The sequence below is a fragment of the Pistacia vera genome, unplaced genomic scaffold, assembly GCF_008641045.1.
Source record: "Pistacia vera cultivar Batoury unplaced genomic scaffold, PisVer_v2 Contig217, whole genome shotgun sequence".
Classification (NCBI taxonomy): domain Eukaryota; kingdom Viridiplantae; phylum Streptophyta; class Magnoliopsida; order Sapindales; family Anacardiaceae; genus Pistacia; species Pistacia vera.
The window spans coordinates 366889-392400 of NW_022196021.1; the positions used below are offsets into that span (position 1 = coordinate 366889).

Sequence of the window (25512 nt, forward strand, 5' to 3'; positions counted from 1 at the left end):
GCAGTAATTCACGAATGGTGAAGGGGAAACATAAGTATGATGATTCCAGAGATCATGACTACAAATCCAAGAATCTCATGGCAAAGAGGAAGCGACGGAAGAAGCTCGGTGATAGACTCTTGACTCTATGAGCATTAGTCCCAAGAATTACAAACGTATGGAATCGCAACCCATGCCCAAAACTTAATAATAAGTAAATAAATTTAATTTCATATTCTAAGTATGGTGTTTTTCTTGTTTATAGATGAAAAAGGAAACCATAATTGAGGATGCTTTAAAAGAGTTCATGAACCTGTCTCTGACAATACTGTAGTAACTAGTGTTTTTCCAATTTGAGAAGGTCAAGGATCTAAAGTATAACTACTTAAGGCTCCAACGATTGGTGGAGATGAACAGGTCTCACAACATACTGTTTGTTGGTAAGGAATGTGGAACTTGCAGAGCTGAGCAGTTGTTTTCTTCTGAGTTCTCACAAATTGGATTATTATGAAGATTGGAAAAAATAGATAAGAAAAGGTTACACCTTCAAGTAACATAAAGTTACAAAACAAGCAAGGGAAGAACGATGTTGAAGAGTTTAACTTACTATAATGTCTTATTGTATCCTGTTGCTTCAATAAAATCTATGGAATTGTTCTGGAAATCAATGAATTCCAACTCACTTCCATAGCTTGAACCAATATCTAAGGTTCCATTGAGCTGGTTGTTTTTTAGTACCCTGCAACCATAATCAAATTGATTAGATTATAACATCATTCCATCTGATTAGGCTAGCAGTTCATGTTTGTTTATGATAAATTTCAATGTGGTGGTCGTTGAGAATAAGTTGATACTAACAATCACTCCAACCGAGGGAGACTAAAGAGTTCAACAAGTATTGATCCCTGAAGTTGTGTGTGCTCCATCATTCTGCCAGTGTTGGGCAATAACCATTATAGACATACTTATGGTAAGCAATTCAAGCAGAAAGATTGTGCTAGAACAAGAGACATTTATAGTTTGACATTGAAATGAAGAACAAGAGAGAGATATAATGGTTTTCAAGCATTCCAAGTCTGAATGCTGGATAAGTTGTTTCCTGCTAACCTTAATTGTTAATTGTTATGTGAAATAGTAAAAGAGAGAGTGAGAGATGTACAAAGATGTCAAAGATGGCAAGCATTTTTAAAGTTCTGTTTACTTACACATAGTGCAGGTTGCTCAAGCCAGTAAGGTTAGGCATAAGGCCAGTCAATTGATTGTTGGAAAAATGTCTGGAAATAAGTTACCAATAATTTTCATAAGAAATAGTAATCAACTAATAATTGAGAATAGAAGTTTAAGTTGCAAACTTCTCTGCATATTTCATTTACATTATACTGATATTTGGAAAGTTAGTCAAATTCAAATCGACTGTCCTGGTAAATGAATTGTTGTCCATCCGTATCTCTCACTGCATCAACCTCAATCCACTTGCCTTTGGAAGCATATATATAGGATAGAAAGATGTGGTTTTGAGAATTTGTAGGTTCCAATTCAAAGGGATATTTAGCAGCAGCCTCACCTATACTCACATGACTGTGAACTCTACAAGAACTATGCAAAGCTCTCCAAACACAAGCGTCTAGCTCGAAAGGCATTCGTTCAATCATGTTATATGCCTCTTCTAGCCTTCCAACACAACCTAGAAGGGTCGCCATACAACCATAATGCTCTACCTTTGTTTCAATACCATGCTCTTTACACATGCTGTCAAAAAAATTACAGTCTTCATCAGCTAGGTCAGCTTGGCTGTAGGCAGATAATACACAAGTGAAGCTAATAGAACAAGGCTTTTGTCCACTCTTTTGCATCAAATGAAAAATCTCTATAGCTTCTTCAGGCTTTCCATGCATAGCATATCCACCCATTATAGCGTTCCAATCAACCCAAGTTTTTAGATGACATTATATCAAAACAAAGTCATGACATTTGAATCCTTCCACACTTTGCATACATATCAATTAGTGCCCCATAAACGTTACTATCATCAGAAATACCTCTCCTGATAGAAAAGCAATGAGCTTCCTTCCCGAGCATCAATGCTGCAACACTTCCACAGGCTGATAGCAAGCAAGGTATTGTAACATTGTCTGGCTTCATCCCCACTATCTGCATCTCTCTAAAAGTTCCAATGCCTCAATACCTTTCCCATTTTGTGAGCAACCAGCAATCATTGATGTCCAAGACACAACATCTAATTCCACTCCTTGGCTCTGGAATTGCCTAAAGACCTCTAATGCATTGTCAATAAGACCATTCCTACAGAAACCCGTAATAAAAGTATTGCAAGCACTTACATCCAAATTTTCCATTTCATGGAACACTTTGGACATATTACAGGTGCATGTACACTTTTCGTACATATCAATTAGTGAACTACTGATGCACTTATTCTCCAATAGACCCTCTTTAATCACAAAATCATGAATCTAAATCCCAAGTTTGGGAATCTCCAAGTCGCCCATAGCGGAAGAAAACTAGAAACACTATGCTCCTCAGGTGTAAATCCTTCAAAATGCATCCTTTGAAAAAAAGAACTACCTCTTCATAATGTCCACTATGATTAAACCCTGCAATCATACCATTCCAAGACAACACATTAGGTTCCACTCTCAAACAACCCATCTCATTGAAGAGGTTTTTTGCTACATCTATGCACCCTTGATGTGCATAACCGGCAAACAGAGCACTAAAAGTTTTCACATCTGGTTGGGCTAATCTATCAAACACTTTGTGACTAGAAACTGTTCATCAATTGGATTTTTATTGAGCAAGTTATGGCCAATTACTACCGACTGTTTAGTGGAAACCGAGAAACAGGGGAAACCGAAATATGTGTAATGATAAAATGAATGGTTCGGCTGTGGGTCTACAGTTATCCAAATTCAAGATATCATATATCAAATTAAAGGCATGTTTGTCTAGTTTCCAAATATTCAAATCATTCATCAATTAGATTTTTATTAAATAAGTTATGGCCAATTTACTACTGACTATTCATTGAAAACTAAGAAAATGAGAAAACCACAATGTGTGATGATAAAATGAATGGTTCGAAAGTGGGTCTATAGTTGTTGAAATTTAGCATATAATATATCAAATTAAAGTATTGTTTATCTAGTTTCCAAATATTCAAACTTCTCGTCAATTGGATTTTTATTGAGTAAGCTATGGTCAATTTACTACTGATTATTTAGTGGAAACTGAGAAATTGGAGAAACTGAAATGTGTGTAATGATAAAATAAATGGTTCGGTTGTGGGTCTACAGTTATCCAAATTTAGTATATAATATATCTAATTAAAGCTATGTCTGTTTAGATTCCAAATATTCAAACCGTTCGTCAGTTAGATTTTTATTGAGCAAGTTATGGTCAATTTACTACTAACTATTTAGTGAAAATAGAGAAACGGAGGAAACCAAAATGTGTGCGATAATAAAATGAATGGTTTGACTGTGGGTCTATAGTTACCCAAATTTAGCATATATTAAATTAAATCCCTGTCTATCTAGTTTTAAATATTCAAACCGTTTGTCAATTGGAATTTTATTAAGTTATGGTCAATTTACTACTAACTGTTCAGTGGAAACCAAGAAATAGGAGAAATCAAAATGTGTGTGATGATAAAATGAATAGTTCAACAATGGGACTATAATTATCTAAATTTAGTGTATAATATATCAAATTAAAGGTCTGTCAGTCTAGTTTCCAAATATTTAAACCATTTGTCAATTAGATTTTTATTGAGCAAGTTATGGTAAATTTACTACTGACTGTTAAGTGGAAACTGAGAAATAGAGGGAGCTGAAATGTGTGTGATGATAAAATTAATGGTACGGCAGTAGGTCTATAGCTATTAAAATTTAGCATATAACATATCAAATTACTGTCTATCTAGTTTCCAAATATTTAAACCGCTTGTCAATTGGATTTTTATTTAGCAAGTTATGACCAATTTACTACTGACTATTTAGTGGAAACCGAGAAACAGGGGAAACTGAAATGTGTGTAATGATAAAATGAATGGTTCAGTAGTGTGTCTACAATTATCCAAATTCATCTTTTAATATATTAAATTAAATACTTTCTGTCTAGTTTCTAGAAAGTCAAACCTCTCGTCAATTGGATTTGTGTTGAGTAAGTTATAGTGAATTTACTACTAACTGTTCAGTGGAAACCGAGAAATAGAGGAAAACAAAATATGTGTAATGATAAAATGAATGGCTCGGCAATGGATTTACAGTTATCCAAATTCAACATATAATATATCAAATTAAAGCCCTATCTATCCAGTTTCCAAATGTTCAAACTGCTTGTTAATTGAATATTCATTAAGCAAGTTATAACAAATTTACTACTGATTGTTACAATTATATAATACAATAAATAATGGTTCAGCATCTGGTGTCTTGTAATTCTATAGTATAATCTTCATTTGATATGTTTATTGATTGTATTTTGGTAGGCAACTTGCTTGCAACAATTATGATGAACAACATGAAATAAACTTTTCATATAGTATTAACTAAAAGGGACACTACAATATTACAATTGTTAAATGGATAATGTTCGACAAATGGTCTATTGTAATTGTACTGTACAATCTAAATAGTTTTGCATCTTGACTCTTATAATTAAACATAATGGTTCGACAATTGACTACAATTATAGAGTACAATCGTCAACAACATTATGATAAAAATGGTTCGGCACAAGCATCAGCAAATAACAACAAAACCGTTGATCATAATTGCTCGCCACATAGATTTTTTCAATATAGCAGTTGACAAATAAATTGTTTGGAATGGTCCGCATATGTCTTCTTATAACTTGTTATAATTGAATAATAAAATTGCTAGTTTGACAAATTGGTCTAACAATTTTGTAGGAGGATGTACGATTCACCATCTAGACTAAAACAATGAAATAGTTAAAACCATACAATAACTTACATACCCTTTCAAAAAAAAACCATATAGCAAACATGATAAGCAATTGAATGGGAATATAACAATAGAATAGCAAATAAATTCCTAGCAATTAAAGAAGCATAGTCAAATGAATACATTACCTTCAATAGCACGTAATTCCCAACTATGACAACAAATATTATGTTCCAACCAAAAGTATATAACTACATGAAATCAAAATAAAAAGTTTAACAATAAGCTGGAAAAACCAAAAGAAAATAATCACAAATAAGAATTAAAAAGTGACTAGAGAAATCATGTAACAAACTGTTAATATATCGACATATATAAATGGGATTTAAAGTAATGAATATTGTGACTGGTACAATGTATCTTTACACATTCACAAAAATCAATAATACACCTTATCAATCCATTAATATTTACATTTATTCATGTATCTATACCCTTTCACAAATAACATAAATGTGCGCCTTCACATTCAATTAGCCAAAATCAACAATCAAACAAAATTCATAAAAAATAATGAAACATAAAACAATAAATATAAATGTGAAGTGTTTCTACAAAACCTTGAATGCTTGTAGTTATACCAAATAGCCTAGACCAATAACATCCTGACACATATAACAATTATAATCTAAATTAATAACATGCTGATAGTCTAGGGTTGCAAACGAACCGAATAGTTCGCGAACAACTCAATATTCGTTCGATAACTGTTCGACACTATTCGCGAATAGTTCGAAATTTGTTCGATAATATGTTCGATCGAGTTCGAACATAGGCTGTTCGTTCGATTATGTTTGAGAACATTATACGTTCCACTGATCTATTCGTTCGTGAAAAATCTGTTCGATTGTTCGTTCGTATATATTTGAAAAAAATGGTATGCATTATTATATTTTATATTTTTTTTTTCATTTTTTTTTTACTTTTATATTATGTTTGGTTTAGTTTGGATGAATTTTTTTTTTTTAATGGTAATCAATAATAAAATATTATGATACTTTTTTTTTTCTTATATATATAATATGTTTGGAATTTTTTTCCCCAAATGTCATCAATAATTAAATATATAAGTATATAGCATTTTAATTAAAAAGTAATAAATTATTATGATACATATCATGACAAATTTAATAACATAATAGATTGTATAATCAAGTGATATATAATATAGTAAATCCAATAACATAATAGCTTCACATTTTTCCAAATGTAATCATAATTAAATATTATAAGATAACATTTCAATTAATAAATAATAAATATAGTATGTTAAATTGATGAACATAACATATTATATAATCAAGTGATGTATAATATAACAAATTTAATAATATAATAACTTCGTTAAATATAGTATGGTAAATTGATTAACATAACATATTGTATAATTAAATGATATATATCATGACAAATTTAATAATATAATAGCTTAATTAAATATAATATGACAAATTTATGAACATACTTATTGTATAACCAAGTGAAATATAGCATAACAAATTTAATAACATAATAGCTTAATTAAACATAAATTAATCACACATTTGTATTGATCATATATTACAATAAACTTTCATACCATTATGGATTTATAGGTTTGATATAAAATATATATATATATATATAGACAGTAATGACAACATATATATAATTACCTATAATTTTGATAATTTAATAATATATTTAACCTATGATTAATATATGTATGATAATAATTTTGTATATACACAATTACACATTATATATATATATAACAAATTAATCACACATATATATTGATCATCTATTATAATAAACCCTCATTCCACTATCAATTTATGGGTGTTGATACAAAATATATATGTAAACATTTAAAAAATTTATGATAATTTATATAATGATACTAAATATATGATAACCTATAATTTTGGTAATTTCATAACATATTTAACCTATGATTATACACACACACACACACACACACACACACACACACACACACACACACACACATATATATATATATATATTCTATATGCAAAATGCAAATTCCTTTTGTTTGTGTCATGTTTGATATGGAACCAAATTTGTTTTGAACAATTTATTATTCTGTTAAATTTATTTTGAAGTTTTATTATTTATGATGGCTAGTTATTTTAATTTACTGAGTCTTTATTGATTTATTTAAAATATAAATATAGATAGAGAATTGGTTTATTTTCAAATATTGAATTAAATGGGTATGAATTATAAATTGTTGTATATTTCAGTTTTAGAGTATGAATTGGAAAGTTGGTGTATATTTTTTATTCGAGCAGGTATTTACAAGTTATCGAACGAGTTATTTGAACAGGTATTTATAAGTTATTGAATGAGTTATTCGAATAGGTATTTACGAGTTAGTCGAACGATCACAAACTGACCTTTTGTTAATCGAACAAACGTGAACAATCATCTTGTATTCGTTCGAGTTTGAACACGAAATCGAACACCCCTTCATGCTTATCAAACGAGTTTCGAACGGAGCTGTTCGTTTGTATTCGGTTCGATTGCAGGTCTGATACTTGCAACAATTATATAATCCTATGTGGCTTTCAAATAGCAAGTGTTTTAGGATTATATAGATGTATAGATATAAATTTTAGTAATTATAAAAAGATTCATTCACATTAAAACTTTTTATTGGTATTTTTGAAAACAAAAACATCATATACAAATACAATACTTAATTTTTGGAGTCAATACCCTAAACTAAAACGCGACAATAATCAGATTTTTATTTTTTCTTTCTTTTCATATTTGTGATAATTAAAAGAGTTAATACACCAATTCCCTGATGTATGATAAAATAATAAAATCCCTTGGAAGTTTTGAAAATAATCTACTACTAAGTTTTAAATGTTAGAAATAATCTGTGAGAGGGTAATTTGGTTATTTTTGCTTACTCATAAGTCATAATACTGAGAAGTTTAGTATCAGCTCACCATTGTCAACTCATCTCCACTCACTATCATCTCGCAATTTCCTAAATGGCACCGGTTTCACTCATCATCAGGAGAGCAAGAACAAGACCAAGAACACTACTACGCTCTCATTAAAAAGCACAAGTTTTCAGCCAATTGCGGCATTGCCTTTCGATCTCTCGCCTCCTCCAATTGATCACGACCTCCTAGTAAGATTCACTGAAAACCTTTTTTTTTGTTCAACTAAACAAAAATATGAAAACAAGAGAGTTGCCAACTGGGTTCTTTGCAGGAAAATACTATGCAATTTGCTTAATGCTATACTATCTTACATGTCAAACATACCCTAATAATAAAATTATTGTCTTGAATAAATTTGACTTTTGTACTACTCTTGTTTATTAGCTTTTAAAGGGTATTATTAATTAGGTACAAAATTTTCAGAAATTTTCATTAAAAATTATAAAATTAATATTTTAGTCTCCAAAAGCTTATTATCTTTTTTTATTTATTTATTTATTTTAGATTTCTTCAATTTCAACCAAATAAGGCAAATGAGGGTATAATAGATATTTTGTGTCAAAATCATTAATAGATAGGGATGGCAACAGGGCGGTTTAGGGTAGGCTTGCAATTGAATCGAACACGAACAAACAGCCCCGTTCGAAACTCGTTCGACAAGCATAAAGGACTGTTTGATTTCGTGTTTGAACTCGAACGAACACAAGATGATTGTTTGTGTTCGTTCGATTAACAAAATGCCAGTTCGTGATCGTTCAACTAACTGAATTCAGGATCTGTTTGTTCCAGAGTAAAATGAGCGAAATTAAACGAATCTGGACTTTTCTCAAGAGCCAAACAGTGATTCATGAAAACAGAAAGGGAAATAACTTACGAGAATCAACTGCAGCTTCCTTGAATCTGAGTTTGAAAATTAAAACTGAAATCTCTCTCTTTTAGTCCTTTATACTATGTCTCTGTTTGTTTGATTATCTTATTCCCGCCTAATTGCTGAGTGTTGAGGCGCAGGGGCTGTCACGTTGAGCAAGCTCAAAATTGCAGAAAAAATTGGGGTTGTGAACTGTGATGTGAGTGAGGCTGTCGCAATATGCAAAAGGAAAAAGATGGAATTGGATTTGGATTTTAGGCCGGATAAGGGAAAATGTGGAATTGGGTTTAGACTTTGGATTTTTGTTTTAAAATTTGGGCTGAGCCTGGTAAGGGAAAATATGAAATTTGGTTTATATATATATATATATATATCTTGAGGTTTGATATAACACATAAATCTCTTTGAGATTTCATAAAATCAAAAATTATTTTATTATTAATAAACCATTAATGAGTTATTAAAACATACACTATTATGAGTTTATAAATGCTTATTCAATTNATTAAAGTGTATCTAGGAACAGTATTTTCTCTTGAATGTGTTGGTGGGCGGCTACGTATCATACAGGCCAGCTTGTAAGGGTTCTCTTAGGGAGAGAGGTTAAATTAGTTTACCAATACAAATTATAATACTCTTTGTTTAATTATATAAAATTAAAGAAATAAAAATTGAAAAGAATCTGAAATTTTGTTTTGAAAATAATTTAGTTTCCTTTTATTTTATTATACTTTCATCTCTCATCTTACTTAAGAGTAATATTAATCTTACAAAATTTATTTACAAAAGTTAAGTATACAAAATGACGTAGTATTATTGAATAATTGACATATCATTTTTCTTTTAATATTGATTAGTTATACAAACAGACAAAAAATAGATAAAATTCATATAAAATAACTATTTTATCCTTTGTTTTTTGTTTGTTTGTATAACTTAATTGTATAACTCAATTGTAAGAATAGTATTGATCTTTTTTCTTTACTTGATAGGTTGACCTTATATTTTTACTCTCTCACATCACTTTGTATATAGGCTTAAAGTAATGTTATTATTTATTTTATTGATGTCTTAGTATGTAATTTAATTGAACTTAGGTTTTTTTTTATTTTTGTTTATTATATTGAATTAAATAATTATTTAACTATTCATACATTTATTTTAATTATAATTTGTTATATAAAATTGATTAGTAAATATTATTATCTATATAATTAAAATAAAAATTGAAGAAATAAAAACTAAAAATAATGTATTATTAAACAAAGAGTATTATAGTAAAGTAATCAATTTTTTTGGTTGCATTTATTACTATCTGAAAATTTGAAACCCTTTGTTAGTTTCTTCAAAAGTCTGGAAAATATTGTAAACCAATATTCTCTCGCTTGAGCGTTCATCGGATTGAAGTTAATAAAGTTTAAGGACAAACATTGAGAACCAACTTATTCTTCTAATTAAAAATTTTTATTTTAATAACTACGATTGGAGGGAATTTTTATTTTAATCAAAATTAGGAACCTGTGTCAGTTAATCGTAGGCAATCATCAATCTTTCTATGACTGTTCAAGAATATTCAATTAGTTGCCTTCTCCCACTCCAAAGAATTCCTAATGCAAAAGCAGCAAAACAGAGTGGTGATAACTTGTTCCTATCTTGTACTAAAAATATTTATTTATTCCAATAAATTCGCTCCCAATGTTTATACCAAGCTGATCCAAAGTAGATTCATGAAAATGGCTGACAAAATACACCCTCTTATGAAGCTGAAGCCAAAGCGAAAACTTGAATAGGTAGCAAAACAAATTCTGCCCGTCCTCTACAATTGAAATTTCAAGTGCCAGAAGAAAATCTATTGGCAAGTTGAAGAAAGCAAATCAGCTTAATCCCCAACTAAACAATATACTAGAAAAACATGTCTCCTCTTTGGTGAGCGTGAGATAACACTCATGTATTCCACCAGTCCAAACTTAAATTTAGCCCATCAAACTTTGAGCGTGAAAACTAATCCAAAGCACTAACCTCAACCCCTAGACTGGCGCAGTCCAAATTTTCAATCTCAATGTCGCAATTATCAACTCCCTTAGCCTCCAAAGCAGACAACTAAATGATCAACAGTCCGGACTCTAATTCCATCTTTACAGAGCGTGGTACACAAAGGTGATTCTTCGGCGAAATCAATGGATGCAGGAATCAATTTTGATCGAACCTCAAAGTACCTCCCTTCACCAGTAAAACCCGGGCATATTTTCACCCTTGAAACCTCACCCGAATTCAAAGTCTTATCGCTCCTGTCTATATATATATATATATATATATATATATATATAGACCACACACAACAATTATATCATATATAGATTAATCATAAATTAAATATGTTTAATATGTTATGAAATTATTAAAATTATAGGTTATCATATATTTATTATCATTACATAAATTATCATAAATATTTTAAATTTTTACATATATATTTTGTATCAACACCAATAAATTCATAGTGAAATGAGGGTCTATTATAATAGATGATCAACATATATGTATGATTAATTTATTATATTTAATGTGTAATTGTGTATATACAAAATTATTATCATACATATATTAATCATAGGTTAAATATGTTAAATATGTTATGAAATTACCAAAATTATAGGTTATCATATATTTATTATCATTACATAAATTATCATAAATATTTTAAATGTTTACATATATATTTTGTATCAACACCCATAAATTTATAGTGGAATGAAAGTCTATTGTAATATATAATTAATACATACGTGTGATTAATTTGTAAATACCTAAATATTTTAAATGTTTACATATATATTTTGTATCAACACCCATAAATTTATAGTGGAATGAAAGTCTATTATAATATATGATCAATACATATGTGTGATTAATTTGTTACTGTCTACATATATATTTTATATCAACACCTATAAATTCATAGTGGTATGAGGGTTTATTGTAATATATGATCAATACAAATATGTGATTAATTTAGGTTTAATTAAACTATTATATTATTAAATTTGTTATGCTATACATCACTTGATTATACAATATTTTATGTTTATCAATTTATCATACTATATTTATTATTTATTAATTGAAATGCTATCTTATAATATTTAATTATTGATTACATTTGGAAAAAATATAAAGCTATTATGTTATTGGATTTACTATATTATTTATCACTTGATTATACAATCTATTATATTACTAAATTTGTCATGCTATGTATCATAATAATTTATTACTTTTTAATTAAAATGCTATATACTTATATATTTAATTATTGATGACATTTGGAAAAAAAAAAAAAAAATCCAAACATATTATATGTATAAGAAAAACAAAAGTATCATAATATTTTATTATTGATTACCATTAAAAAAAATTCATCCAAACTAAATCAAACATAATATAAAAATGAAAAAAAATTAAATTATAATATTGCATAACATGTTTTTCGAACATAAAAGAACGAACAATCGAACGATTGTTCGCGAACGGATGGATTAGTCGAACGTATAATGTTCGCGAACATAATCGAATGAACAACCCCTGTTCGAACTCGATCGAACATATTATCAAACGAATATCGAATTGTTCGGGAACAAATTTTCGCGAACGTTATCGAACAGTAATCGAAAGAACAACGAGTTGTTCGTGAACTGTTCGGTTTGTTTGCAGCCCTAGCCAAGAGTAGTTTAAAATGGGTTTTGGAGTTGTACAGTTGGTGGTGGTGGTGGAGCAACTACCTTTATAAAGTTTCAACGGGTGGGGTCGGTAAATGGAATATTTGGGTCATTCATTAAATGAAGTTTTGTCTTAAGCTTAAATGAGTTACGTCGATAAATGTAACAGCGATGCTACAGACACCGAAAATGGGTACCGAAACCGAAATACGTGGCCTCTGATTCGGACGTCATCACGTAAGACACGATAAAAGACTCTCGTAAATGGACGGCCGTCCAACATTTTCAAACGGTCGTCCACCTCAATGGACCACCATCCATAATAGATGGACTGGTGTCCATAAGCAATACAAATTTTTTTTTTTAAATAAAAACAAAAAAGAAGATGGACGCCAGTCCATCTTATGTGGACAACCGTCCATTTTAAATGGAACGGCCGTCCACATAAGATAGATTGGCGTCCATATGGTTGTAAAAATTTTTAAATTTCAACTTCAGCTACATCTTCGTCACAACTTCTTTTATCAAGCTCTCGTTCTCTATCTCGTCTCTCTCCTTATCAACTGTGTGGGTTTGATACCAAAACACTTGTCTCATGTCCTAGTAACTGCAACAACATTAATGTCAAGAGAAGACAATGTTACTGGTTCCATTCCTCCAACTCTTAGTAACTGTTCACAGCTTGTTTCACTCCACTTAAAGCTTCAATTTTCTCTTTGGAACTATCCCTTCAAGCTTGGGGGCTCTGTCTAAGCTTCAGGATTTGAAGCTGTGGTTGAATAATCTCTATGGGGAGATCCCACAGGAGCTTGGTAGCATTCAAACATTGCAGACATTGATTCTTGACTTCAACCAGTTGTCGGGACCAATGCCTTCTGGTTTAAGCAACTGCACCAATTTGACTTGGATCTCATTGTCGAATAACCAACTGAGTTGTGAGAATCCTTGGTGGCTTGGGAAGCTTTCAAACCTCGCGATTCTCAAGCTCAATAACAACTCCTTTTATGTAGCATCTCGCTGGAGCTGGGTGATTGTAGGAGCTCACTATTGTGCTTTCAAGCATCTCTACGGCTTGTAAGCAGATAGCTTCTTTGGTTCAGAGAGTCAGCATTTCCAACTTGACTGGCGTTCAAGGTGCTGTCAACGTTCAGGGGGAGGACCAGAAGAAGCTTGATGTTGTTTCAAATGAGGTGGCATTCAAGGTGCTGTCAACGTTCAGGGGGAGGACCAAAAGAAGCTTGATGTTGTTTCAAATGAGGTTGGTAGGGCTTGCATTGGGAGTTAATCATCTTGGCTGCATATAATGAGTCAGACTCTACCCAAAGGTTCCGAATGCCCATTCGCGAAGCCATCTCCACCGTATGGCAGATTGCATAAAGTTTCACCTTCCAAATCTCTCTCCACTCAACCGTCTTCCGGAAAGCCCAAAGAGGATGGCCGAAAACGTCTCGTGCTATCACAGCCACAGTAGCCTCTATTGCTACTAAACTGTCTGTGTTCACTTTTGTTTCCGGAGGGTTTGAAGAAGAGTAAGATTCAGCCATTTATGGCTGAGCAGGGTGACCGTGCACTACCCAAAACAGAGTGCAAAAAGAGTTCATAACTCTCAGTTTAATCTGAGAGGAAATTGAATGCAGTCTCAGTTTGACTTCCCTTATAGGGACGGCCGTCCGCATGTGATGGACGACCGTCCATCGTTTGTAATTTTTTTTTTAAAATTACTTTTTATGGACCCTCGTCCATTCCACTATGAACGGTCGTCCAGGAGTATGAACGGCCATCCAAAACCGTTGGACGACCGTCCATTTGAGTCAATGTTCTATCGTCCAACGTGGCAACATCCACGTATTTTGGTGCAATTGTTCGGTACCAATCTGTCGGTGGATATAACATTTTTGTAAATGTAATTAGAGTGATTATATATGCACAAATTATTTTCTATAAATTGATATGATAATTTATGTAATTTTTTTAATTATTTAATTTATTTTTAATTTTAAAGTTATCTAATTATCTTAAAATACATCAATTTATATGAGCAAGTCTGTGTATAAAGTATTATCCATACAATTAACATTAGTAATTTAATTAATTGAGTTATACATGTTAGGCAACATTAAATTAAACTTTTTGCAGTAAATTTATTGTTTAATTAAAAAATGAAGTTGAACTAATAACAGATAGAAGCATACTATACTCAATTTTAATTAATTTATTACAAAATTTGTTTGTGAGGTTAAATATACAAAATGACATGACACTATTGCATAATTGACATTATTTTTCTTTATTTAATGAGTTGACTTCACATTTTCAATTTCTCACATCATTTTATATTTACAAGTAATATTATTATTTATTTTATTCATTTTTTGGTATGTAATTTAATTGAACTTAAGGTTTGTTATTTTTAGTTTATTATATATAATTAAATAATCATTTCACTATTCATATATTTATTTTAATTATAATTTGTTATATAAAATTGATTAATAAATATTATTATCTATATAGTTAAAATAAAAATTGAAAAAATAAAAACTAAAAACAATATATTATTAAACAAAGAATATTATAGTAAAGTAATCAGTCAATTTTTTTGGGTGCATTTATTACTATCCGAAACCCTTTGTTGTATTTGTTAGTTCTTCAAATCTCGAGGAAAATATTGTAAATCCACCTTCCCTAGAGGTGGAACAAATGGGCCGGGTTAGGCGGGTCAACCCTAACCTGGCCCGTAATGAAGAGGGTTCAACCCGCCAGCAACCCCCGGGTAGGTCAGGTTGCAAATGTTTTTTATAATTATACAGTTGGCTAATCTTTATTTGTTAAAAAAAAAAATTAATTGGGCAATTATTGAGTGAAATTTGAGAATATTGATGAATGTAATAATTTCCGAAATTATAATAAGGAAACAAATAAATAGTTATTTTGCCTTTGATTAGGCCGAGAATATTAGACCAAAGCGTAATTTTCAGAACCGTAAACAGATAAAACTTTGAGTAATACTAAGCAGACAAACAAATCTTACAACTTTCTCTTATAAACGCAGACGTGACACTAAGTTAACTTTACCATGTGAAATCATGACTTTTATTAAATACGAATGGATGTTCCTTAGAGAGGAAAAACTGTTCATTCATAAGAAACGACCGTTCCTTGGATGAGGAATGTTTGTTCCTTATATGGAACGGGTCATTCGGTTCTATTCCATATTGATGGAATGGGTGTTCCATAAGATGGAACACCGGTTCCATCTCATGGAACATCCGTTCCATCAAAGGAACGACCATTCCTCATCCAAGGAATGATTGTTCCTCATCTAAGGAATGACCATTTCTTAGGTCTAATCAAAATCATTTTACAACCGTTTTAATAGAAGTTGCCAACTCAGCTACCACGTGTGGGGAGAAAGTTATTGAGACGCGTTTGTCAGGTTAGGTTTTTTTTTTTTTTTTTTTTTTTTTTTTTGTTTTTTATAAGAATTAGTTACCACAAATACAATTGGCGTTTGCGCTTCGTTTTATATTCAGTATTCACTTCACTGGCCTTGTGGAGTTGTATTTCCTTCTTGACTGTATATGAATTATTTCAGGCACCTGTGCAAAACCTGAAGCCATTGATTTGCAGATTTTATTTTATGCCTTTGTTTATTCTCTATTTCTTTTTTGGTTTTGTAGTTGTATGGTATGAACAGCAACTTCGCTTTTCTTTGCATTGTATTCTGAATCTGATTGCTAGAGATATGTACTGACAATGTATTGAGGAACTCCGACTGCATATAGAGCAGGAAAACAAGCTGTGGTGTATTTAATTTGTTGCCAGGAATTTCGGAATGCCTTGAGCTAAACTGACTTTTAGTATCTACTCTCTGGTCATTTAAGAAAGCTGAAGTGGGTACTTATCTGTTCATACGGTAACACTAAGTACGGTACATTGGATAATGTTACCATCTATATGTTTCATTGGATCTACCCCTCAAGTGGTTACTCCCCAGTACCTTAGTAGAACACCCTTTGGAAACAAACTGGAAATAGTCTTTCCAAGACACAAAAGCGCAGCATCTGATAATGCAAAACTCCCATAACTGTAGATTCTATTTGATGTTTATAAAGGGGTAGGCAAATGGGAAATAGTCATGCGCAACATGATTTTAATATTAATGCTTATTCAAAATTTGAAGCATAAAATGTTACAGATGTCAGATGATGTACCCACCTCTTATATCGGTTTTCATTGAGTTACAAGATGCTTACTAGGATTGAGCCACATTGAATCATATGTACACCTATAGTCTCCAGGAACAGAACTCAACAGTAGAACGTTTCCTCCTAAATAATTCCCGATAAGCAACGAGCAAAATCAGCATGCAGTGCATGCCCTCCCTGAATTGCAAGTACAAATTAGAATCAGCAACTTGACTGGAAGCCCCATAATTGAAATAACTAGAGTGCCTTTGACAATCACACAATCTTCAAGATCATGCAATATCATACAACTATAATCAAGTTTTTATTTCTTTCGCGTCATCTTTTAAGTCACGATGGAGATTGGTCAAGAACCATCTCTGGATTTGGACAATCATAAACTAATGTCAAACTGCCCGATTCATAATAATAGCAAAATGATTATGATCAAGTTCACACATGATAGATCATCTACATACTCAATCTGCTAGAAGAACTGTATGAACAATTAAGCAGCCTTAATGACTAAAATTGTGGACAATTGGGAAAGCAAAGACACTTGCCTTGAAAGCTACTATGTGAGCCATAGGAAGCCCTTGACTACCATTCCGTGCAAATAGGGATAGGTCACCTACAAGATCTAAGACCTTATGCCGACAAGGTTCATTTGGGAATCGCAATGGTGGATTTAACCAACCTTCACTGGAACTACAGAAAAAGATGAACAAGCATATCACCAGGAGCACGAGAAAGACAACTAATATGATTTTGACAATGTAATGTAAGTTCATTTCAAGAAGATGAATTCTATTGAAGTTAGCACAATTCCATACAATTTTCTTATGTTTATATTGAAACTAGTAGAAACACGATGCTCCTTTGATCAAAATAGAAAGACGAGAAACAGATAGAGATTCAACATGCTTTAAGAATCATGTTATGTTAGCTCTCATCAGATGTATATGCATAAACTGAATCCAAGTTTCAGCGTCACTCCAGCCTGCCACTATCTACATTTTAAACATCATATGCATTAATGTTGTTACTTATATTAAATAGATCAATTAGATTTAAATCCACTGCAAGTTTGCAATTTCAAAGTCTGCCCATTAATACAGACGCAATTATCTTGTTCGTGGCAAAATGAAAGATTTTCCAAATCACTGTTTTATTTCCAAGTCACTAGTGTTAACGTCAACATGATGGTATATTCTGTGTTTCTCACAATTTTATGGGAGACCTAGACGTTACTGTTCATCACTAAAAATGTGCATTCTTTAGTGCCATAGGTGGCCGATCCCATGATTATTTTGGAAACTATCATACTTCAATCCAACTGATTTTTCATCCATAAAGCCTCATAATTCATAGATAAATGAAGAATCTCACCTACAAACCAGGGCATTTTCTAATGAACCCCCTTTTATTAGTCCTGCAGCACGCATAGACTCCACCTGAAAGAATATTCCCCAGAGATTAAGTATCAGCAGTGTAAATAAATAGTATAGGGACAGTTAAAAATACCTTCATCAAATTTAGTGACAAATATTCTACAGCTTAAATCTCAGTGAATTTTATAGCTCAATTAGAAATAGTAATAACTTTCTTCCAAATTCATACAAGTAGCAGCTAGTTGTACTGGGGAAAAATGAAAATAGCTATAAGATCTGCCTTCATCATAGTACATCAGATAGCCATAATTCTGGTGAATACTTCATTACTATGTACCCAGTTCTGTTAAACTATCATTTATATCAAAAGCTTAAGCTAATCGGAAAAATCAGCAAAATACCAAGCCATGGTGTTTAAACTTTAACATGCCTCCTCCAATACTTGAGAAGAGAAACAAAGTATTTTCAGACCACAAAAATGTAAAAAAATAGTTATCAAATTTAAGTTTATATGCCACCTTGCCAACACATCAGTTCAAGTCATCTGGAAACACCTAACATCTCTGATAAAAGGGTCCTTATGTGATTTACAAGAACTACCAATTCTAGAAAATAATCGAATAAAAATTAACATCTCAGCTTTTCGGTCACATAAAGCTTGACAGTACATCAATTAGCAACAAAGTATAACTCATAGCATATAAAAAGAAAAGAGCAAATGTCAAACCAGATAATGAGCAAAACACTATTGATATGGAACAATAACAATGCTACTGCTAGAGAGAATGGAAAAATACCTCCTCATAAATGCAAAAGGTTCTTGAAGATGCAATCTGCATTGCATAGAAAGAGTCATCCAATGGTGCTGAGGAAAACCATTGGCAGCCAATAGCAGGCACCTAAAACAACAGAAAGGAAAATTGTATAAAAACAAGTCTTGTTACCTAAGATATGATGTTAAGTGCTACCATTTGAAGATTTCAATGTCAGCATAAACCTATTGTGTTACCAGCAGCAAACAATTTTAGCAATTACAGGCAAAACAATATATCAAACAGAAAATCCAGAAACAAAAATATGTAATTCAAATAAGCAACGCAGTTCAACAAAACCTTCAAACCCACTTTACACAATTATATTTAATGTTGTACACTACCAAGTCAGTCAATATAGCTGCATACCTGGGGAAAGTCAATTCCACAAGTGATGTGAACCTTCGTGGAAGGGAAAGCAACTATAAAAGAATCATTCCTCCATACATGTACCGGTTCATTCAAATACGGAGCAACTTTTTCACCATTGACTCCATGCTGATCCAAGGCCTCCTTTAGACCAACTTGTTCTATTGCCTCCACCCATGCACGTGCTGACCCATCAAAAATAGGAACCTGTGTCAGTTTTGTTGGAAATCATCAATCTTCCTATGCAATGTTCAAGAATAAAAACACTTGGCCTTCATGCAACTCCAAAAATTTGCTAATGTAGAACAATATAAGGATAAATTGTTCCTATTGAACATTAATAGATTATTCAAATTTATTCCAATAAAATTCGCTCCCTTGGTTTAGACAGCACAAGTTATAACAAGCTGATGCAAAGTAAACTCCTGAAAATGACACAGCAGTCATATCACTGACAAATTACACCCTCTTTCAAAGGTGAAGTCAAAATAAAAACTTAATGAGGTAGCAAAAGAGACTCTGGTGGTCCTCTACAGCAACTATAAGTGAAATTTCAAGTGCCAGATGAAAATCTAGTCACCATCTTGAAGAAAGTTAATAAACCTAATACCCTTCTAAACAATATACCAGAAAAGCATGTCCATAATTTAGTAATAAGTGTGAGATGAGACTCATAAATTTGGAAAAAGAGTTCAAAATAATTGTGCATGCCTTGCCATTCATACACACCGACAATTCAATAACACATTCTCAAGTCAAACCAAAGATTACCAAGTTGACAATTCCGGCAAGACAGTAAATTACAAGGTTACAAATTTTACGTATTCCACCAGTCCAAACTTACATTTAGCCCAAGAAATTTGTGAGCCTGAAAAATAATTCAAAACACTAACCTCAACCTCTTGACTGCCACAGTCCAAATTTTCAATCTCAATCTTGCAATTATCAACACCCTTAGCCTCCAAAGCAGACAGCAAATGCTCAACAGTCCGGACGCTAATTCCATCCTTACAAAGCGTGGTACACAAGGGCGATACTTTGGCGAAATCAATGGATGCAGAAACCAATTTCGATTGAAATTCGAAGTACCTCCCTTCACCAGCATACCCCGGGCATATTTTCACCCTTGAAACCTCACCCGAATGCAAAGTCTTGCCACTCCTCTCTATGCATCCAGCTATGGTTTGCTGAAGCCTACCCGTCTGTCATGAAACACAATGATGTACAGACAATCATAAATTTCTGCACAAAGTAATTTTATGTAACTAAAAGATTCTTACAAAAATTACAGTGACAACTTCTCAAGGCATGATTAATACTCTTATAACTACTATCAATCTATGTTACAATTTGTATTTTGTGAATGCTTTTACAATGACCAAGATCCCCTGTCTCCAATTCTGAGAAAAATTAGTAAAAATTCTTCGTCTGCGTTTGAATGAAACACAAAAACGAAGCATACCCAACTGAGTTATGAAATGGTTTAAGAGTTTAATCATATCGTTTCCTCAAAATTTTCTTTTCAAACAAACAGAAAAACACAATAAGAAATTTTAACAGAAGCCAACAGATAGACAAATACATAAGAGAGGGGGTGTTTGTAAATGGGCGTACGGATTTCCAGGAGATGAGATTGGAGGACTTGAGTGCGTTGAAGATGCCAAACACAGTCATTAGTGAGAGTAACTCCAACTGTTTTTGTTAACAAGAAGGTTCGTTGCTTTGAATGCTTGAGAACAGAAAGTTGAAGCTCTAGTGGAAACTATGAGTAATTACCATTTGGTCCCTGTACTTTACCCTAATTTAGTTGTACAAAGACTCCCTCCAATGACTATTTTGTCCCAAATTTGTCTCAATAACCTTTTGACCAGACCAGATGTAAATTATAATGAGTAATGTTACTTTCACACCACTCTTTATACTATTTTTATCACATCATGACGTGGCACCAAACAAAATTTTAATTATTATGAATTTTTAATATTATAATAGAATTATTATTAGTAAAAGAGTAAACGACATATTCTCACCCAAGGTTTGATGAAATCCTAAGTTAATACACCAAGTCATATTTATTCTAGATTCCCACCCTTAAAATAACAGTGTTATCAATTTTTAGGATTTAGAGGGTGCAATTACCATAATGCCCTTAACCCTAAATTAATAAATTATGTTTTAACCCTTAAATTAGTAGAATTATACTTATCATTTTATTTTTAAATTATGTCAAAAACACCCTTGGTCACTACACACCCTCGTCGGAAACAACCCAATCTAGGCTGTTTCCGACGACGTCAAACCCCTTGGTCACCTCCATCACCTTCCCTGTAGTCCGCCGTCCAAAACCCCTCTGGTTCTCGACTCATTGACCCTTCCAATCGCCAGCTCCATTAGGCTTAGAGTTTTGGTGTTCTTTGCAGGATTTCGGTTGATTCCGGCGGTGAATATCCAATTGGACACCATCATTGCAACCACCGTCTCCAAATCTATAAAAACCATATGTCCTTAGCAACCGTTTCGTCGCCATTTACCGGCTGAGAGTTTGTGTTCATCGGTCGTTTTTTGGTGAAGTGGTGGACGGCAGACTATAAGCTGTCGTGGCTAGAAAGGTTAGGGGTTTTGTAGGGGAGGATGCGAGGAGTCAAATGGTGGTGGTAGTTGGGGTTGTCACCATTCAAAACGGCCGAAAATCGGCAAAAACCAGTCACCTGCCGTGACTACAGTGGTTGGCGATCAGCAAGTGATGAGGGGTTGTAAAGGGTATGGTTTTGTAGAGGGGAAGATGGGGGTTCAAATGGTGGTGAGAAGGGTGATTTTGGGTGGAAGAATCGCCGGAAAAAGAGCAAAAAACATCGGGGACGCCATCTGCTAATGTGCACCGAAGGACTGTTAGAGGTAATGGTCTACTAACGTGCGTCGCCCATGTAAAATGACCAATTTACCCCTTTATTATTACATCAAATGGTTTTCTGTCACTTTAAGGGTGAGAATTTAGAATAAATGTAACTTGGGGTACCGACTTGGGATTTCGTCAAACCTTGGGCGGGAATATATCGTTTACTCTTAGTAAAATGGTCATGAAGTAAGAGAATAGTGTAAAAAACTGGTGTAAAGGTAGCATTACTCAATTATAATTTCCTTTAATCGAGAAAATGGATATAGTAACCAACAGAAAAGGAAACCTTTTTTTATTTTTCATAAATTCCTTTTATTAACTACAATTGTATAATATCAGTTGGTAGATACAACACATAATAATAATATTATAACAAACACATCTAAAAGGAACAAATATTTTCACCCTTTGACATACAAATCCACATAAACACATGAAGTTACTAGTTAAAGTTGAATTTCTCACTGATAAATCATTAAATAATGATCTCCTCTTTCAATTATCTAAAGTAATAGCAAACACATCTAAAAGGAACAAATATTTTCACCCTTTGACATACAAATCCACATAAACACATGAAGTTACTAGTTAAAGTTGAATTTCTCACTAATAAATCATTAAATAATGATTTCCTCTTTCAATTATCTAAAGTAATAGTATATCCCCTATTATATCTATTTCGTTAAAGTTTTTGTCATATACTAACATATTTAATCCTTAGCTCATGCAATTAACTACTAAAACGGAATATTAATGCTTCAAGGTCTTGTTCCTAGTTGGACTAATTGCAGGGGGTTTCCTCAACTTCCATGTCAACAAATTCATCTTGCTTCAACATTGTTCTCTTGTTGTTGTGTACTACTAGGGCCGTCTCAAGAACGTTTGTCACCCTAGGCAAGAGTTTCTTTGGGGACCTTCTGATGCAAATGCAGAGCACGGTGTCCAAGCGGAAACTACTCCTTGAATCGTGGAGGATGGAGACTTATTCGGCTGTTACTATTTTTATCTATGAAATTCAAAATTGCATTGATTGTTAATTCTTTCCTAATTTATTTCCGTAAGATTCTGTTGCTATGTTGGCAACTCTTTCCTAGTTTATTTCCTGAATTATAGCATCATTTGTAATCCTTTAAAAGAGGTAGTGATGGAGAAAAAAAAGGCAGTTGCTGATTTTTTTGTTGACTGATGAATTTGAGATTGGAGAGATTCCATTGATAGAAAGACTCTGTTTGAATTGTTTTTTTTTTCCTCTTGGAAGTCGACGTGAGGTTGGCTTTGGAGGTTTGCACCAATTTTGGTATCAGAGCTACATGCCTGTAACCCACAATGGGAACTCTTACAACATGTCGAATAGCCAAAACCCAAACACTAACCTACCCCAACTACAAGCACAGATCACCTAACTCGCAACTGCCCTGGAACAGATTAATCATAGGTTGGATGCAATGGATGAACGCCGAACTCGACATGAGTTTGAACCTCACAATAGGAGGGTGTTTAGGCCTCCTCCGGAGGATGAAGCAAACAGTAGTGTAGGGGACAAAGAGGATGAAGAATTCAGGGAAAGGAACAGGGATTTGGTGATCGTGGAGCTCGCTTTGAGCGGAATGTCCGCGACTTTCCTAGGGGACAATGAGAGCATGAATTCAACCATCACCCTCTTGATGAATTAACCAAGGGGATGAAGGTAGATGTCCTAGATTTTTTTGGGAAGCTGGACCCCAATGCTTTTGAAGATTGGTTGACGGGGATTGAGGATTATTTTGATTGGTTTTCTGTGTTTGAGGATAGAAGAGTTCGTTATGTCCGTATGAAATTAAAAGGACATGCACAAGTTGGTTGGGGTAGTGTGGAAGAACAATTACATCATACAGGATGTGTGCCAGTGAGTAATTAGGAAGAGATGAAGGAACGGCTAAAGGAGAAATATTTGCCTATTGACTACGAGCAAAAGATGTTTGAAGAGATGTTGCAACTGAGGCAATGGACGTTGACTATCGGCCAGTATACAGATCGCTTCCATGAATTGACTGTTTGCAGCAAGGTGGTGGAAAACGAGCAACAAACTCTAGCTCGTTACCGTACTGGTTTACGAAATGATTTGCGAAAGGAGATGCTGAACGCACGACTCCTAAACGTTAATGAAGCTTATCAATTGGCCTTACGAGTCGAAAAGCAACTAGGGCTCTCAAGTGGGAGGCAAATGGCATCTACGGATACTAAGCAGGAATGCGCACCAACCCAATTATTCCAAAAAAACACCTATGCCCATTGACCAAAGTAGAAACACTGTGGTGGGACCAAAGGGGAAAGGCCAAGCTTACGGGTGACGGACCACAATGCTACAAGTGTAAGGGGTTTGGGCACTTTGCTGAAGTGTGTCTTATGAGAGAAAAAAAAATTGGCATTTGTGTGTGAAAAAGAAATTAGAGTGATTGATGCAGTTGAGGGAGTTGAGGAAGACGAAGAAAGTGATGGCGAAGACATAGAACACTTGGGAGCAACCAACCTGTCCAGTTGTGTGATCCACAGAGTTTTGACTGGCACTAAGAAAAAGGTCCAAGTTGATTCTAATGGGAGGCGCACCAACATTTTTCATACCCGTATGGAGCATAGCGGTCATGCATTGTATGTCATCATTGACAACGGGAGTGGAATGAACGTAATTTCTAGTGATGCGGTGGAGCGTTTGGGTTTGATAGTTGAAAAACACCCCACTCCTTATCAAGTAAGCTGGGTTAATGAAGACAACCCCATCTTGGTAAAGCATCGCTGTTTAGTGAAGTTTGCATTAGGAAAAACCTATATGGATGAGGCCTGGTGTGATGTGGTTCCCATGACCGTTTGTCACTTGTTATTGGGTCGACCTTGGCTCTATGACAGAAAGGTGTTATATGATGGGTATGCTAATTCTTACTCCTTTAAAGTTAATGGCAAGAAATTCGTTTTAGACCCTTTTGCAGTTTTCTGAATTTGAAGCACAACCAAAACAAAAAAAAGAAGTTGTTCCAGTGCTAACCATTCGGCAGTTCACTCAAGCTCTAAAAGATGAACAACTAGTGTTGTTGGTGGTCAACCGAGAAACTAAACAGGATGATGGTATTATCCCCAATGAATTTGCGAAGATGCTAAAAAAGTTTCAGGAAATCATGCCTGATGAGATGCCGAAGCAGCTACCACCAATGCGAGAGGTGCAACATGCCATTGATCTAATCCCAGGATCTTCTCTACCCAACCTACCACATAACCGTATGAGCCCTACAGAAAATGAGGAACTCAACCGACAAATTCAGCAATTGCTTGATAATGGTTTCATCCGAGAAAGTCTTAGTCCTTATGCCGTACC

At 33.3% G+C, this 25512-nt stretch overlaps 1 protein-coding gene and 1 pseudogene across 2 annotated transcripts; both read right to left on the minus strand.

Moving 5' to 3' along the window:
* Window positions 1–1373: 1373 nt before the first annotated feature.
* On the minus strand, window positions 1374–14055 carry LOC116130019 (annotated as a pseudogene).
* A 2627-nt stretch (window positions 14056–16682) lies between these two features.
* LOC116130121 (probable UDP-3-O-acyl-N-acetylglucosamine deacetylase 2, mitochondrial) lies at window positions 16683–20983 on the minus strand. 2 transcript variants are annotated; one of them, XM_031415883.1, is made up of 7 exons: window positions 20885–20983; window positions 20164–20472; window positions 19271–19477; window positions 18887–18988; window positions 18088–18152; window positions 17262–17406; window positions 16683–16896 (listed from the first exon to the last, which is right to left on the minus strand). In XM_031415883.1, the coding sequence occupies exons 1-7, from the start codon at window positions 20942–20944 to the stop codon at window positions 16843–16845; spliced, it is 942 nt and encodes a 313-aa protein (XP_031271743.1). In that variant the 5' UTR covers window positions 20945–20983; the 3' UTR covers window positions 16683–16842. The 2 variants fall into 2 exon arrangements, with proteins under 2 accessions (XP_031271743.1, XP_031271745.1); XM_031415885.1 differs by lacking the exon at window positions 17262–17406.
* Window positions 20984–25512: the final 4529 nt, after the last annotated feature.